General features: G+C 38.2%; 1 protein-coding gene across 1 annotated transcript in view; it reads right to left on the bottom strand.

Moving 5' to 3' along the window:
- SNTB2 (syntrophin beta 2) overlaps positions 1-15,692 on the bottom strand; it is a 99,758-nt gene that overhangs the window by 14,505 nt on the left and 69,561 nt on the right. Inside the window, exon 4 of the mRNA XM_042917979.1 lies at positions 12,773-12,915. Coding sequence (XP_042773913.1) covers positions 12,773-12,915 — 143 coding nt within the window. The remainder of the gene's footprint in view (positions 1-12,772; positions 12,916-15,692) is intronic.

The raw sequence follows: 15,692 nt of genomic DNA, 5'->3' as shown, positions 1-15,692 counted from the left end.
AATGGTACTATGATAACTGGATATTCCCAAGCAAAAGAATGATATTTGACCACTACTTCATACTATACACAAAAATTGACTCTAAGAATTAAGTGTAAGAGTTATAAAGCTTTTAGAAGAACACAAACAAGTAAATTTTTGTAACCCTGGATTAGGGAAAGGCTTCTCAGATTAAGACACAAAAATGAGACACAACATATGAGAAGACTGAGAAATTGGACTTTATCAAAATTAAAAGTTTTTCTGCTTCAACATTTTTTTAAATGTTTATTTACTTTTGAGAGAAAGAGAGAGAGACACAGAGGCATGAGTGGGGTAAGGGCAGAGAGAGGGAGACACAGAATCTGAAGCAGGCTCCAGGCTCTGAGCTGTCAGCACAGAGCCCAATGCACGGCCTGAACTCAAAAGCGCAAGATCATGACCTGAGCCAAAGTCAGACGCTTAACCAACTGAGTCACCCAGGTGCACCAAAAGCTTTTGTGTTTCAAATGACACTATCAAGAAAGTGAAAGACAACCCACCGAATGGGAAAAACATTTGCAAGTCATATATTTAATAAGGTATTTGTCTACAGAATATATAAAGAATTCTTACAAATGAATAATAAAAAAGCAACCCAGTTAGAGGATCAAGGATTTGAATAGATATTACTCCAAATAAAATACACACATGCCAAATAAGTACATGAAAAGATGCTCAACATCATTAGCTATTAGGGAAATGCAACTTAAAACCATGAGGATGAGCTACAATGTATCATGCTAAGCGAAATAAGTCAATCAGAGAAAGACAAATACCATATGATTCCACTCATATATGGGATTTAAGAAACAGAACGGATGAACACATGGGAAGTGGGGGGGAAGAGAAGAGAGGGAAACAAACCCCAAGAGACTCTTAAGGATGGAGAATAAACTGAGGGTTGATAGAGGGAGATGGGTGGGAGATGGGCTAGATGGGTGATGGGTATTAAAACAGGCACTGTTGGGGTGCCTGAGTGGCTCAGTTGGTTAGGTGTCCAGCTTTGGCTCAGATCATGATCTCACGGTTCGTGGGTTTGAGCCCTGCATTAGGCTCTGTGCTGATGGCTCGGAGCCTGGAGCCTGCTTCGGATTCTGTGTCTCCCTCTCTCTCTGCCCCTCCCCTGCCTGCTCTCTCTCTAAAAACTAAGTAAAAACATTAAAATTTTTTTAAATAAATAAAAAATAAAAAGGGCACTTGTTGGGGTGCCTGGGTGGCTCAGTCGGTTAAGCATCCGACTTGAGCTCAGGTCATGGTCTAGCAGTCTGTGAGTTCCAGCCCCACATTGGGATCTGTACTGACAGCTCAGAGCCTGGAGCCTGCTTCAGATTCTGTGTCTCCCTCTCTCTGCCCTTAGCCCACTCACGCTTCTGTGTCTCTCTCTTTCTCTCAAAAGTAAATAAACACTAAAAAATAAATAAAATAAAATAAAACAAAATAAAATGACATAACATAAAAAGGGCACTTGTGATGAGCACTGGGTGTTGTATATAAGTGGTCAATCACTGAATTCTACTCTAAGTGGTTTCATGTCTCACATTTAGGTCTTTAATCCATTTTGAATTTATTTTTGTGTATGGTGTAAGAAAGTGGTCCAGTTTCATTCTTCTTGTGTGTTGCTCTCCAGTTTTTCCATCACCATTTGTTGAAAAGACATTCTTTTTCCCACTGGATATTCTTTCCACCTTGTTGAAGATTAATTGGCCATATAATTGTGGGTTTATTTCTGATTTTTCTCTTCTGTTCCATTGATCTATAGGTCTACTTTTATCCCAATACCATACTGTTTTGGTTACTACAGCTTTATAATATAACTTGAAGTCCAGAACTGTGATGCCTTCAGCTTTGCTTTTCTTTTTCAAGACTGCTTTGGCTATTTGGGGTCTTTTGCAGTTCCATACATATTTTAGTATTCTTTCTTCTAGTTCTGTAAAAGATGCTGTTGACATTTTGATAGGGATTGCATTAAATGTGTAGATTATTTGAGTAGTATAGACATTTTAACAATATTTGTTCTTCCAATCCACAAGCATGGAACATCTTTCCATTTCTTGGTATCGTCTTCAATCTCTTTCATCAGTGTTTTACAGTTTTTAGAGTACAGGTCTTTGACCTTTTTGGTTAGGTTTATTCCTAGGTATCTTATTGTTTTGGTTGCAAGTGTAAATGGGACTGTTTTCTTAATTTCTCTTTCTGCTACTTCATTATTAGTATATAGAAATGCAACAGATTTCTGCACATTGATTTTGTGGACTGTGATTTTACTAAATTCGTTTATTAGTTCTAGCAGTTTTTTGGTGGAGTCTTTTGGGTTGGCTGCATAGAGTAGCACATCATCTGCAAACAGTGAAAGTTTTACATCTTCCTTACCAATTTGGATGCCTTTATTTCTTTTGTTCTTATTGCTATGGCTAGAACTTCCAATACTATGTCAAATAAAAGTGGTGAGAATGAACATCCTTCTCTTGTTCCTGACCTTAGGGGAAAGCTTTCAGTTTTTCCCCATTGAGTATGATGTTCGCTGTGGGTTTTTCACATAAAGTCTTATTATGTTGAGGTATGTTCCCTCTAAAACTACTCTGTTGAGGGCTTTTATCATGAATGGATGTTATACTTTGTCCAGTGCTTTTTCTGCATCTACTAAAATGATCATATGGCTTTCATCCTTCCTCTTATTGACGTGATGTATCACATTGATTGACTTGCAAATGTTGAAACACCCTAGCAACCTAGGAATAAATCCCATTTGATCATGATGAGCGATTTTTTTAAATGTATTGTTTAAGTTGGATTGCTAGTATGTTGTTGAGGATTTATCCATCTTTGTTCATCAGAGATATTGGCCTGCATTACTTTGTGTGTGTGTGTGTGTGTGTGTGTGTGTGTGTGTGTGTGTGTGTGTGGGCGTGTGTGTGTGGTGTCTGTTTTTTTTTAAATTTTTTTTTTAATGTTTTATCTTTGAGACAGAGAGAGACAGAGAATGAGCAGGGGAGGGGCAGAGAGAGAGGGAGACAGAGAATCCAAAGCAGGCTCCAGGCTCTAAGCTGTCAGCACAGAACCCGACATGGGGCTCGAACTCACAACCCGCGAGATCATGACCTGAGCTGAAGTCGGGCGCCCAACTCACTGAGCCACCCAGGCGCCCCTGTCTGGTTTTGATATCAGGGTGATAATGGCCTCATAGAATAAATTTGGAAGTTTTTTTTCTTCTATTTTTTGGAATAGTTTGAGAAAAACAGTTATTAACTCTTTTTTAAATGTCTGCTAGAAATCGTCCAGGAAGGCATCTGGTCTTGGACTTTTGTTTGTTGGGAGTTTTTGATTACTGATTCAGTCTCCTTGCTGGTAATTGGTCTGTTCAATTTTTCCATTTCTTCTTGCTTCAGTTTTGGTAGGTTATGTGTTTCTGGAAATTTATCCATTTCTTCTAGGTTGTCTAATTTTTTTAGCATATAGTTTTTCTTATATTCTCTTACAATTATTTGTATTGCTGTGGTGTTGGCTGTTATTTCTCCTCTTTCATTTGTGATTTTGTTTGAGTCCTTTCTCTCTTTTTATAAGTCTGGCTAGAGGTTTATCAATTTTGTTGATCTTTTTAACAAATTGCTCCTAGTTTCATCGATGTGTTCTGTTGTTTTTTGGTTTCTATATCATTTATTTCTGCTCTAATCTTTATTATTTCCTTCCTTCTGCTGATTTAAGGTTTTGTTTGTTCTTCTTTTTCTAGTTCCTCTGACTGTAAGGTTAGGTTGTTTGAGATTTTTCTTGCTATAAACCTCCCTCTTAGAACCACTTTTGCTGCATCCCAGAGATTCTGGACCATCGTGTTTTCATTTTCATTTGTCACCATGTAATTTTTTATTTCTTCTTTAATTTCCTGGCTGACCCATTCATTGTTTAGTACCATGTTATTTAACCTCCATTTGCTTGTGCTCTTTCCAGATATTTTCCTGTGGTTGTAGTTTCATAGCAGTGTGATCAGAAAAGATTCATGGTATGACTGTGATTTTTTTAATTTGTTGAGACTTGTTTTGTGGCCTAATATGCGATCTAATCTGGAAAATGGTCTATGTGTACTTGAAAATAATGTGTATTCTGTTGTTTTAGGATGAAATGTTCCAAATATAAATGTTACATCGATCTGGTCCAGTATATCATTCAAAGTCACTGTTTCCTTATTGATTTTCTGTTTGGATGATCTGTCCATTGATATAAGTAGGGTATTAAAGCTCCCTACTATTACAGTGTTACTGTTGATTAGTTCTTTATGTTTGTTATTAACTATTTTATGTGTTTGCATGCTTCCATGTTGGGTGCATAAATATTTACAACCGTTATTTCTTCTTGTTGGATTGTCCTCTTTATTATTACATAGCATACAATAAAATACTTTGTTATATACTTTGTTAATATACTGACAGACTTGTCTCTTGCTACAATCTTTGTTTTAAAGTCTATTTCATCCAATATAAGTATTGCTACCCTGGCTTTATTTTGATGTCCATTTGCTCAACAAGTGTTTCTCCAACCTGTCACTTTTAATCTGTAGATATCTTTAGGTCTGAAATGAGTCTCTTGTAGGCAGCATATAGATGGGTCTTGTTTTTTTTTTTACTTATTCTGTCATCCTATGTTTTTGGAATGAGGCATTTAGTCCCTTTACATTCAAAGTAAAGTGGGTGATGGGCATTGAGAAGGGCACCTGTTGGGATAAGCACTGGGTGTTATATGGAACCCAATTTGACAATAAATTCTATATTAAAAAAAACAAAGTAATAATTGATAGATATGTATTTACTGCCATTTTGTCACCTGTTTTGTGGTTGTTCTGATAGTTTTTCCCTGATCTTTTCTTCTCTTGCTCTCTTTCACGGTTTGCTGGCTTTCTTCGGTGATATACTTGGATTTCTTTCTCTTTATTCTTTACATATCAATTACTGGTTTTTGATTTGTGGTTACCATTCAATTTGTATATGATATCTTTTGTATATAGCAGTCTATATTAAGTTGATTGTCACTTAAGCTTGACCACACTCTTGACTCCCACTGCAATGTGTTAGGTATATGGTGACATATTTTTTACATCTTTTATTTTGTGAATGCCTTGACTGATTTTTATGGATATACCTACTTTTACTGCTTTTGTGTTTCTTACTTTTCATACTCATAGTCTTTCCTTTCCTCTCAAAGAATCCCCTTTAACATTTCTTGAGGGCTGGTTTAGTGGTCATGACCTCCTTTAGTTTTTGTTTGTCTGAGAAACTGTTTATCTCTCCTTCTATTCTGAATGATAGCCTTCCTGGATAGAGTATCGTGGCTGCAGATTTTTCCCTTTCAGGACTTTGAATATATCATGCCACTCCTTTCTAGCTAGCAAAGTTTCTGCTGAAAAATGGGGTGTCCCCTAGTATGTAACTATCTTCTTTTCTCTTATTGCTTTAAAATTTTTTTTCTTTATCATTACTTTTTGCCACTTTAATTACTATGTGTTTTGCGTGAACCTCATTGGGTTGATTTTGTTGGGGGATCTCTGTGGCTCCTGGATCTCGATATCTGTTTCCTTCCCCAGGTCTGGGAAGTTTTTAGCTATTATTTATTCAAATAAATTTTCTGCACCCTTTTCTTTCTCTTCTTCTGGGATCACTATGATGTGAATGCTATTGTGCTTGATGGAATCACTGAATTCCCTAAGTCTATTCTCATTTTACATAATCTTTTTTTTTCTCTAACCTGCTCGACTTGATTACATTCATTACTCTGTCTTCACGGTCATTCATTTGTTCCTCTGCTTCCTCTAGCTTGCTGTTTATTCCATCTAATGAATTTTCATTTCATTTATTGTGTTCTTCAACTCTGGTTCTTTTTTAGCTCTTTGTTAATGGTCTCACTCATGTCCTCCACTCTTTTCTCAAGTCCATTGTCTATCTTTATGACCATTACCTTAAATTCTCTATCAGGCATATTATTGATCTCCATTTCATTTAACTGTCTTGCTGTGATTTTGTCCTGTTCTTTCATTGGGGATATAATCCTCAGTCTCATTTTTTTTTTTAATGTTTATTCATTTTTGAGAGACAGAGACAGAGTGTGAGCAGGGGAGGGATAGAGAGAGAGAGGGAAACACAGAATCTGAAGCAGGCTCCAGGTTCTGAGCTGTAGCAAAGAGCCTGATGCAGGGCTCCAACCCATGAACCACGAGATCATGACCTGAGCCGAAGTCAGATGCTTAACCGACTGAGCCACCCAGGTGCCCCCCTAAGTCTTCTCATTTTGTCTAACTCTCTGGGTCTGTTTCTCTGTGTTAGAAAAGCCAGAGATGCTCTTCAAAGTAGTGGGTGGGGCATGTACATTTAAGAAGGTGGCACCAGTCCTCTTCCACAGGGGATGTGCAGCCATTGAGGACACTGGGGCCAGTGGGGGCCACCTCAAGCCTGTGTGGTTGGAGGATTAAGGTTTAACAAGGTGCATGCAACCTCCCTGGAAGGTGGCCAACTGCCACCACCAGGACCAAGGCCCAATAAAATGAGCAGGTTGGGAGACATGGTGTTGAAGTTTATGCAGGTCTTCTACGGGAGGGGACCCAAAGGCAAGTGTGACAGGAAAGGGTGGATAGGTGGCTCAGTCAGTTGTGTCTGACTCTTGATTTTAGCTCAGGTCATGATCTCATGATTCAGTTCATGAGATTGAGCCCTCCATCGGACTCCATGCTAACAGTGCAGAGCTTGTTTGGGATTCTTTCTCTCCCCCTCTCTCTCCCTGCCTCTCTGCGGCTCACACTCTCTCTCCCTCTCAAAAAATAAGTAAATTTTATTAAAAAAGAAAAGGGTGGATCCACCGAAGCACACGGTGAAGGGGTGGCTTGTTATAAGCAAGTTAGGTAGTGAGTAGTGATGGCCGTGTGTTTATGCTGAGGGGCAGGGGAGGGAAATGGAGAAATGGCACCTATAAGCTCCTTTGTTCCTGGAGGGGGTCTCTCTGCAATCCCTGCCTCTCTGGGACCTGCTTTGAGATAAGTAAATTACTCTCCCTCCCATATGACCCAGGTGTTTTTCAAACTGCTGCTTCTACATTGGATCTCCTTGGGTGTTTCTTGTGCTGTCTCTATAAGGGTGGGGTCTCAGCTTCCTACAGCCCTTGGGGCTCTCCCAGAGCCAAGCCCACAGATTTTCAAAATTCCAGACTTTAAGCACGGCTGGTTATAAGAACTCATGAAATTTAGCCCCTCAGTTTCAAAGCCAAATGTTACGGGGATTTGCCTTTCCTGTGCAGGCTTCCTGACGTGATAGCCTGTTTCTTGCCCTTCTCTGTGCCTGTGGCTCCCTCTGTACTGCAGACGGCCAGGGTCCCTTTAGCTCCCCACCATGTCTCTGCCCTTTCTACTCTCTTCAGTGTAGCCTCTTCTCTACCTTTAGTTGTGGGGTTTGTTCTGCAAGCCCTTGGGTCGTTTTCTGTGTTATCTACATTGATGTGTTATCTACTTGTACCTGGGGGATGAGGTAAGCTGAGGATACTCCCACTCTGCCATCTCTCCATAAGTTGTTTTTTTCAAGTAAAAAATGGCAGTCCATGAAAAAACATAGGTACCTAAACCAGCAACTCCACCACACACTTGTTTTTCTTTGAGACAGCTATCATACTACAGTACACGGCAGAGGTGCTTTGTGAGTACTTCCCACCTCATCTTACAGAATATTAAAAATATGAATATTCAAGGGTTAAGATTAAATAAACTCATAATTTGTACTGCTCCAACAAAGGCACTTTGAGGTTAAACTGGCATTCCCCATCTCCTCCCGCAAATCTATACAGTTTGGTGCCAAGAGCCTTGATTCATGCTAAGGCACCAGCAATTTTACCAACTCTCAGTACAAATATCAACAGGGAAAAAAGCAAATAATATCTTAGTATTACTATGGAAACAGTTTTCAACTCACAGACCCCCTGAAGAGGGGATCCTCAGAGGTCCATGAAAATATGCTTAGAGAGCTGCCTCCCTGAGCTGGTTCCTATAGAACCAACATGCCAATTAAACATGAATTATCTCAGCAAGAGTTACGTAGGTTTCAAAATTACTCCACATATGATCCAAGTAAGATAGAGCATGGGGAAAGTGCCAGGGTGGATTCTACCACATTCAGTTTGATTGTTAATCCCATGACAGACGTTAAAAAATATAAGGTCTAGGAGAAATTTTCCTACAGGTTTTGATTATGAAATATCTGGCAGAGGAAATCTAATTCAAACCAGCTGCGGACTCTTGCTGAGCAGCAGTTGGTTAGAACATACTGCCAAAAGGCCCCCTTTAGTGGGGAGGCCAGATGAGCTCATGCAAAGGCGTTTTAGCAGCTTTTGTCCCCTAAGTCCCATAAGCACAACACCACTTCAATTTTCCACACTGTAAAGTAGCCACACTTTCTTTGGATCTTTTTCTCTTTCAGTCAAAGATCAAAGTTTATAGGAAAAGACTACAAAATGCACATCCTGCAAAATCCACAGCCTTTTTAAAACCATTGTGTTTTTCTACCTGTGTCATGTTTCTGACTTACTCTCTAGAAATAAGTAAAATAAAATTAAATAAATTAAATAAAACTTCTCTTCATTTATCACTCTCATATTTTATTTAATTCGTCACCAATGTGAAGTAATAGCTATTAGGTACACAATACACATACACACACCTTGGTTTCTAGGAATCTGTAAATGTGCAAGCCAATAAATGATGTTAATTTATATTACTCTAGCAACATTCTTTGATTTTTAAACCACAATTAACTCTTATCAGGGACCACCTACCTTTGTGGGTAATCAAGGTCCTTGATTTCTTTTCCTTTCCTACGTCTTTATACTATCTTTTTTTCTTTGTCTCATCTACTCATAAGAACATTTTCCAAAGTATTAGAAGTAGAATTAGTGAAAGTGAATATTCAGCCCTTTCTCATTACTCATAAATCTCAAACCCTCTCTTTCCCCCCACACTAAAAAGACATAAACGTACCACTTTCTGGCCTTGCTTCTCTCTGCGGGATACCTCTTGGTCTGGTTCCAGCCTTTGGTTTCTCTCAGTGGCCAAATTCTACCCGCTCTGGGAGGCAGAGGATGATTAAGCCCCACTTAATTCTATCTTGCAGTGACTTCAACCAGTTCCACCTGGCTGACAAGGCCACATGGAAAAAATAAACCTCTCATCTGCCTGTCATCTTAAATTCCTAATCCCCTGGTACCTCCTGAACAAGGAGGAAAGAATCCCTACTGTTAAATTAATTAAACCTCTTAAGAAACAACATGTTCAGAGAACTACAGGCTCCACCCATTTAATTGATGGCCAAGTTCAATTTGCATGTCTAGGTTGATACAAATAATACATTTTAGTTCCTTAAGTTTAACATGAAACTTTCACTACTTACACAAACTAAGTTCCTCTTTTAACAATGGAAACAAACCATTTATACATTTTACACAGAATTTCTCTTTGACAGATTTTCACTCAATAAATAATAATAATTATAATTAAAGCAGCTAACATTGACTTGAGCATTTACAATGTGTCAGGTACCATTGTAGGCATTTTACAAGTATTAACTCATCTAATACTCACACCCACCCTATCTCATTAGGATTCACTTAATAAATTAAAATTCTACAGCACAAAAAGGTTAAGTAACATGCTGCCAATTACCCACTATACATGGCAGAATAAGGACTCAAACTCAATTTATTAAGGATTGGTCTTAGTCTCTTCTATTACATCTTTGGATTTTGGGGGCGGGGGGAGGAGTTGTTTTAATTATAATAGCTTTACTGAGATATAATTAATGGCTTTCAGCATTTTCAGAATTGTGCAGTCATCGCCACACTCAAGTTTTAGCACATTTTCGTTACCCCAAAAAGAAGTCCTATACCCATTAGCCATCACTTCCTATTTCTCCCAACCCCTGCCCCTTCCCAGGTAATGAATAATCAACTTTCTGTTTCTATAGATTTGCCTATTTGGGCCATTTCACATAAACTAAGTCATGAAATATGTGGTCTTTTGTGTCTGGCTACTTAGCATGTTTTCGAGGTTCATCCACATTGCAGTGTATTCTTTTTTACTGATAAATAATATTTCATTGTATTGATATACCACGTTTGTTTACCACTTGGTAGACACTTGGGTCATTTTCATTGTTTGGGTGGTATGTATAATGCTGTTATGAACATTCCTGTATAAGTTTTTGAGTGGACATAAGTTTTCATTCCTTTTGGTGACTCAATGTTTAGCCTTGCGAGGAACTGTCAGACTGTTTTCTACATCAATTGCACCATTTTACAATCCCATCAGCAGCGTATATGGGTTCCATTTTCTCCACAGCCTGGTCTACACTTGTTTTATAATTATAGCCATCTTGTGGGTAGGAAGTGGTATCTCAATGTAGTTTCAATTTGCATTTCCCTCATGTTGAGCATCTTTTCATGTGCTTATTGCCCATTTGAATATTTTCTTTGGACAAATGTCTATTCAGATCCTTTCCCTATTTTTAATTGGTAATTTACATTTTTATTATTGAGTTGTAACCGTCCTTTTATTTTCTAGATACAAGTCCCAAATTAGATGATTTACAAATATTTCCCCCCATTCTGTGGGTTTTTTCACTTTCTGGATGGTGACATTTGAAGCACAAAAGTTTTTAATTTTAATTAAGACCAATTTATTTTTTCTCTTGTTCCTTATGCTTTCGGTGTCCTATCCAAGAAAGCTCTGCCTAAACCAAGGTCATGAAGATATACTCCTGTATTTTCTCCTAAGAGTTTTAGAGTTTTAGCTCTTAAAACTTACTTATCTCTTTTCCCTATTTGCAAGTTAATGCCACACTGATAGTATACACAGAACCACCCCATTTCCTTCTGTAGTACGAAGTACTTTCGGGATCTAGGCCCTGTATGTCACTGGCCAGAACTTATCTGTTTATAGGACTGTACCTTCTAGTATTGAACTCATCTATGGGATGTCACAGATTTCTGCTCCATGCCTCCAGTGACACACAATTAGGGAAATGTGTAAGGATAAAGCTACCCTCCTTGCATTGCATGATCATAACTGAAGTAGAAGCTTCTTCCATAAAATTTAAACTTAAGAAATCTCAATAGTCATATTCATAAACTCTAAATTTTGGAAAATACAAATTTAATTGATATAATTATAACTACTGATAGGTCTACATGTTTTCATAGGATTCCTGTCAGACTCCCAATGTAACCATGACCAAGAAACTATAATTTAAGTAATAGAATTAAACTCAATTAAGATTTATTGAGGGCCCACTATATGCAAAGCATCATGGGAGTGCTGAGATGACAAAGTCATAGTTCTTGACCTCAAAAGGTTATAATTTAGTGGGGATTAAAAAAAATCTGGAGGGGGGCGGGAACAAAACCAGAGAAACTCATAAATTCAGTCTTTCTGCAGGACCCTTAGGTCCTCAAGGAATTAATGAGGGTGCACCTGCCTAATTCTGAGGCTCAACCAATCTTTTATCACTATTCTGTGATCTAGGTGCTCCAGCTCTAAATTACAGAGAAATTCCTAAAAGCTATATAAAAATTATATTTTTATGAGGGGCACCTGGGTGGCTCAATCGGTTGAGCATCCGACTTCAGCTCAGGTCATGATCTCACAGTTTGTGGGTTCGAGCCCCGCATCAGGCTCTGTGCTGACAGCTTGCTCAGAGCCTGCAGCCTGCTTCAGATTCTGTGTCTCCTTCTCTCTCTCTGCCCCTCCCCTGCTCATGCTCTGTCTGTCTCTGTCTCTCAAAAATAAATAAATGTTAAAAAAATTTTTTTTAATTATATTTTTATGAAAATGGCATATATAAAAGAAATTGGCAAATTGAAGGAAATCCTATAAAACGTGCAAGTCTTCCTATAATTTAAAGAATATTCTTCTTCACATGAATCTTTGTCTACTCAAAGCAGGAACCCCATCATCCCCCTGACCCCACAACCACACTGCTCACTGGGGGACACACCAGGGGTGACTCCATCATTTAGCTTTTTTTTTTTTTTTCTACCCAATACTTTTCTGTGGAGCTCCTTCTTAATGTGTAATTTTTGAGTTACTTCAAAACTGGATTATTTTTTTTAAGCCCAAATAAAGCTGAATGTGAATATGTTTTCTAGTCTCACACCAGTTTCCAGTTACATCTGAAGAAATCTTGGCCCCCAAATCTACATATCTCTATTCTTTTCCCTTCCAACTCTCCACATCTGGCATGCTAGAAACATCCTGTTGCTTCAGGTCAAATCAATGTTTATTTGCTGGCACCAAAATTGTGTGCTCTTATGCCAGAGACAGAATTGAAGAATATTTTGGCTGAGTTATGTGGTTTATCCACAGTACCACATTCTGGTTTAAATGATTTCATCACTCAGTCAAAAGGCTGCCACAATTTCAGTGGTTTTCTAGTCACAGTCAATAAAGTAAAGGAAGAAAAAAACCCTACTATTTATCTTCATGACTAAGCAAGATTTGAAGGGAGCAATTAGGAATCTGCTTCAACAACTTAAAAAAAATGCTAATGAAAGAAAACATTTATTCTGAGCTAGGAGCTGCAAAATAATAAGGTTGTGAAAGATAAGTTTTCGTCTCAACCAACTATATCTCAACCAACAACTTAAATGCTATTTTAAATAACGAAGATAATAGAATTCACCTTACATTATTTTTAGATTTAGAGTAGGATAGCTTTTTTTTTTTTTTTGTCATTATACTTACCTTGTAGCAACAAGGGGGTAGCTATGACATGGCGATGCCCAGGCATCCCTTGTCCATGGCATACAGTCATAAAGCAGCAAATCCTTCTCAGTCACAGCCATAAGGACAGGTCTCCACTGTTGTCTTCCACCATCTAGCTTTGCCTGTAACAATGGTAAAATCCAGAAAGCAGAGCTAACTATAATGATATATAGCTGTAAAAGTCCCTTCAGTGATGGTCTAACATTGTGGGTCTCCATTTTGTTCCCTGATCCTAAGAGACTTGAGGAACAGGAAACATCCCATCAGGTTCCTTTCCACTGGCTGGGACTCTCCAATAGGAGTGTGAGGTGGACCGTGCAATCTGAAAAAAGCTCTCCCAGAGTTACAGACATTATCTAGTGATAGGACTCTGTTTTTACAGAGTTGCCCATTATATTTTAGGAAGTTTCTGTTTCTGTTTTAAATGTACCATTGCATTTACGTACATAAAGTTCAGTTAACTCTGTGAGGGCTTAAAAATGTAGGAAAACAACTACTCTTTATCCATACTGTCAAGGACCCAAAGCCAAAAAGCAAAAGACGATGCTCAAGAAAAGCCCTGGTATATCAAAAAATTTCCCCCATGAGATGAGGAACAGGGAATGCTTAATGATAGTGTTATTTTTTAACAACGATCCTTCAGCTATCACTGGTGGCTTCAAGGGATATCGAACTGATGAATCACTTATCTCTCAAAGAGTTATCTTTAAAGCTACTTCTTATTTTTTCTTCCTTAATGATTTCTGAAGGTAATTTGGACATGTCAGAGCACCTTAAGAATGTATCTATAATCTGAAAAGTGGCCTGAGTGGTTCGGTTCTGTGTTATAACATCTATTACCAGAACTTTCCCCTCTTAGTTACAGCCATCAGCTAATTCCAGGAGTTGGAAATGAATTCTATCCAGGGAAATGCCTCATGTTCTTGGATGTGCTGAAAGCACAAAAGGTATGACCCAACTCTGAGATTCCAGCAAAGTACTGTAGAAATAGTTATGCTTCTCTGGACAGTGAACCCAAGCTTTCTAAGATTCTATATTTAGTCTATGGGTAACTCTGGAGGGAAAATATCAGTTCTAAAGAGGTTGTCTTGGATTCTTACATTTTTGGGTCAAGACAACCCAAAGGGATTTCTAAGTCTTTGTCTCTGAGATTGTTATGGATAATACTGCAGTAGGAAAGATATGGTAGTCTTCCCTAGGCATGGTTTTGCTTTTCACGATTTCAAAACCTACAGTCAACCATGGTCAGGAAGCAGATGATCCTCCTTCTGATGTATGGTCAGAAGGTCAATCATTGCCTAATGCTATGTCATGATGCCTACATCATTCACCTCACTTCACCTCATCACACAGGCATTTTATCATCTCACATCATCACAAAAAGGGCTAATACAGTACAATAAGATATTGTGAGAGAAAGAAACCACATATAGCCTTTATTATAGTATACTGTTATAATTCTTCTTTTTCATTATTAGCTATTGTTAACCTCTTACCGTGCCTAATTTATAAATTAAATTTTATTACATGTACATAAGAATAGGAAAAAACATTATATATATTTTACATTCAGTGCTACCTGTGGTTTCAGCCATCCACTGGGGGTCCTGAAACAGATCCCCTCACTTGGGGTGCCTGGGTGGCTCAGTCTGTTAAGTGTCTGACTTTGGCTCAGGTCTGATCTCACAGTTCATGAGTTCAAGTCCCACAGCAGGCTCTGTGCTGTCAGTGTAGAGCCCACTTCAGATTCACTGTCTCCCTCTCTTTGCCCCTTCCCAGCTTGTGTGCTCTCTCTCTCTCTCTCTCTCTCTCTCTCTCTCTCAAAAATAAATAAACATTAATATAAAAAAAAGAAGAAATATATCCCCCATACAGAAGGGGAACTACTATAACATAAAATCTATCTTTCAAAGAGGTTAAAATGGCAACCTGACTTTTTAAAATTAACTTTTCCTCTAAGTTACAAGAGAGATTTTAAAGGCTCGATCAGAGTATATGCAGCTGGAAAACCCAAATTAAATGCATTTGTTCCCAGAGAAGATATTTTAGGCAATAAAGGAAAATCGCTATTATCAATAGAAACAATATCCACTTTTAAGATAGAACTTTTTGTTCAACTAACAACTTTTAGGGGCACCTGGGTGGCTCAGGCGGTTAAGTATCTGACTTTGGCTCAGGTCATGATCTCATGGTTTGTGAGCGCGAGCCCCGCCTTGGGCTCTGTGCTGACAGCTCAGAGCTTGGAACCTGCTTTGGATTCTGTTTCTCTCTCTCTCTCTCTCTCTCTCTCTCTCAAAAAATGAATAAGCATTAAAAAAATATTTTAAAAGACCCACAATTTTTCAAAACTATTCTTTGGACCTTTGGAGTCAGTGTTTGGAGAACTTCTTTTCCCTCTTCTACTTACCATTGTAGAAAAAAGAAACGTCAATTTAAGTCATTCTGTTTGCCTATTTGCCTGAAGTTATAAGGATACTATTTGCTCTCACTGGAGTCAAAATGCTGCCTGCTCTATAGACAGCATGTATTTTTGTTGTGGTAGCAGTCCAAGCAGCTTTGGGGCTCCACTATTAAGGTTTTGGCCAGAGAAAAAAGGGATACTAATGTTAGGGTTCTGGTCTGTTTGGGTTTCAGCACCCACACATACACACACCTGGCCAAACAACAGCCTTCTCCAGATTTTATTTTTTAATAAAGTTGTAGAGCACTAAAGATGAAAAACTAATGGTTACTATTCATTCCCTAAATCCTTAATCCTATAAATCAATCTTTTTGACAGGTGATGTACTTCTGTTCTTTATTTTGTTATTAGGATAGAAAACAGAGAAGAAACTAAATAAACCATTCCAGTAATGCTCATTTAGTGTGTATGTTCTAATTTGAGTCTTTACACGTTTTG

This window comes from Panthera leo, chromosome E2 (assembly GCF_018350215.1).
Source record: "Panthera leo isolate Ple1 chromosome E2, P.leo_Ple1_pat1.1, whole genome shotgun sequence".
NCBI classification, from domain to species: Eukaryota; Metazoa; Chordata; class Mammalia; order Carnivora; family Felidae; genus Panthera; species Panthera leo.
Note: the sequence above shows the minus strand (reverse complement) of the source record. Positions and strands in the feature narration are given on the sequence as shown.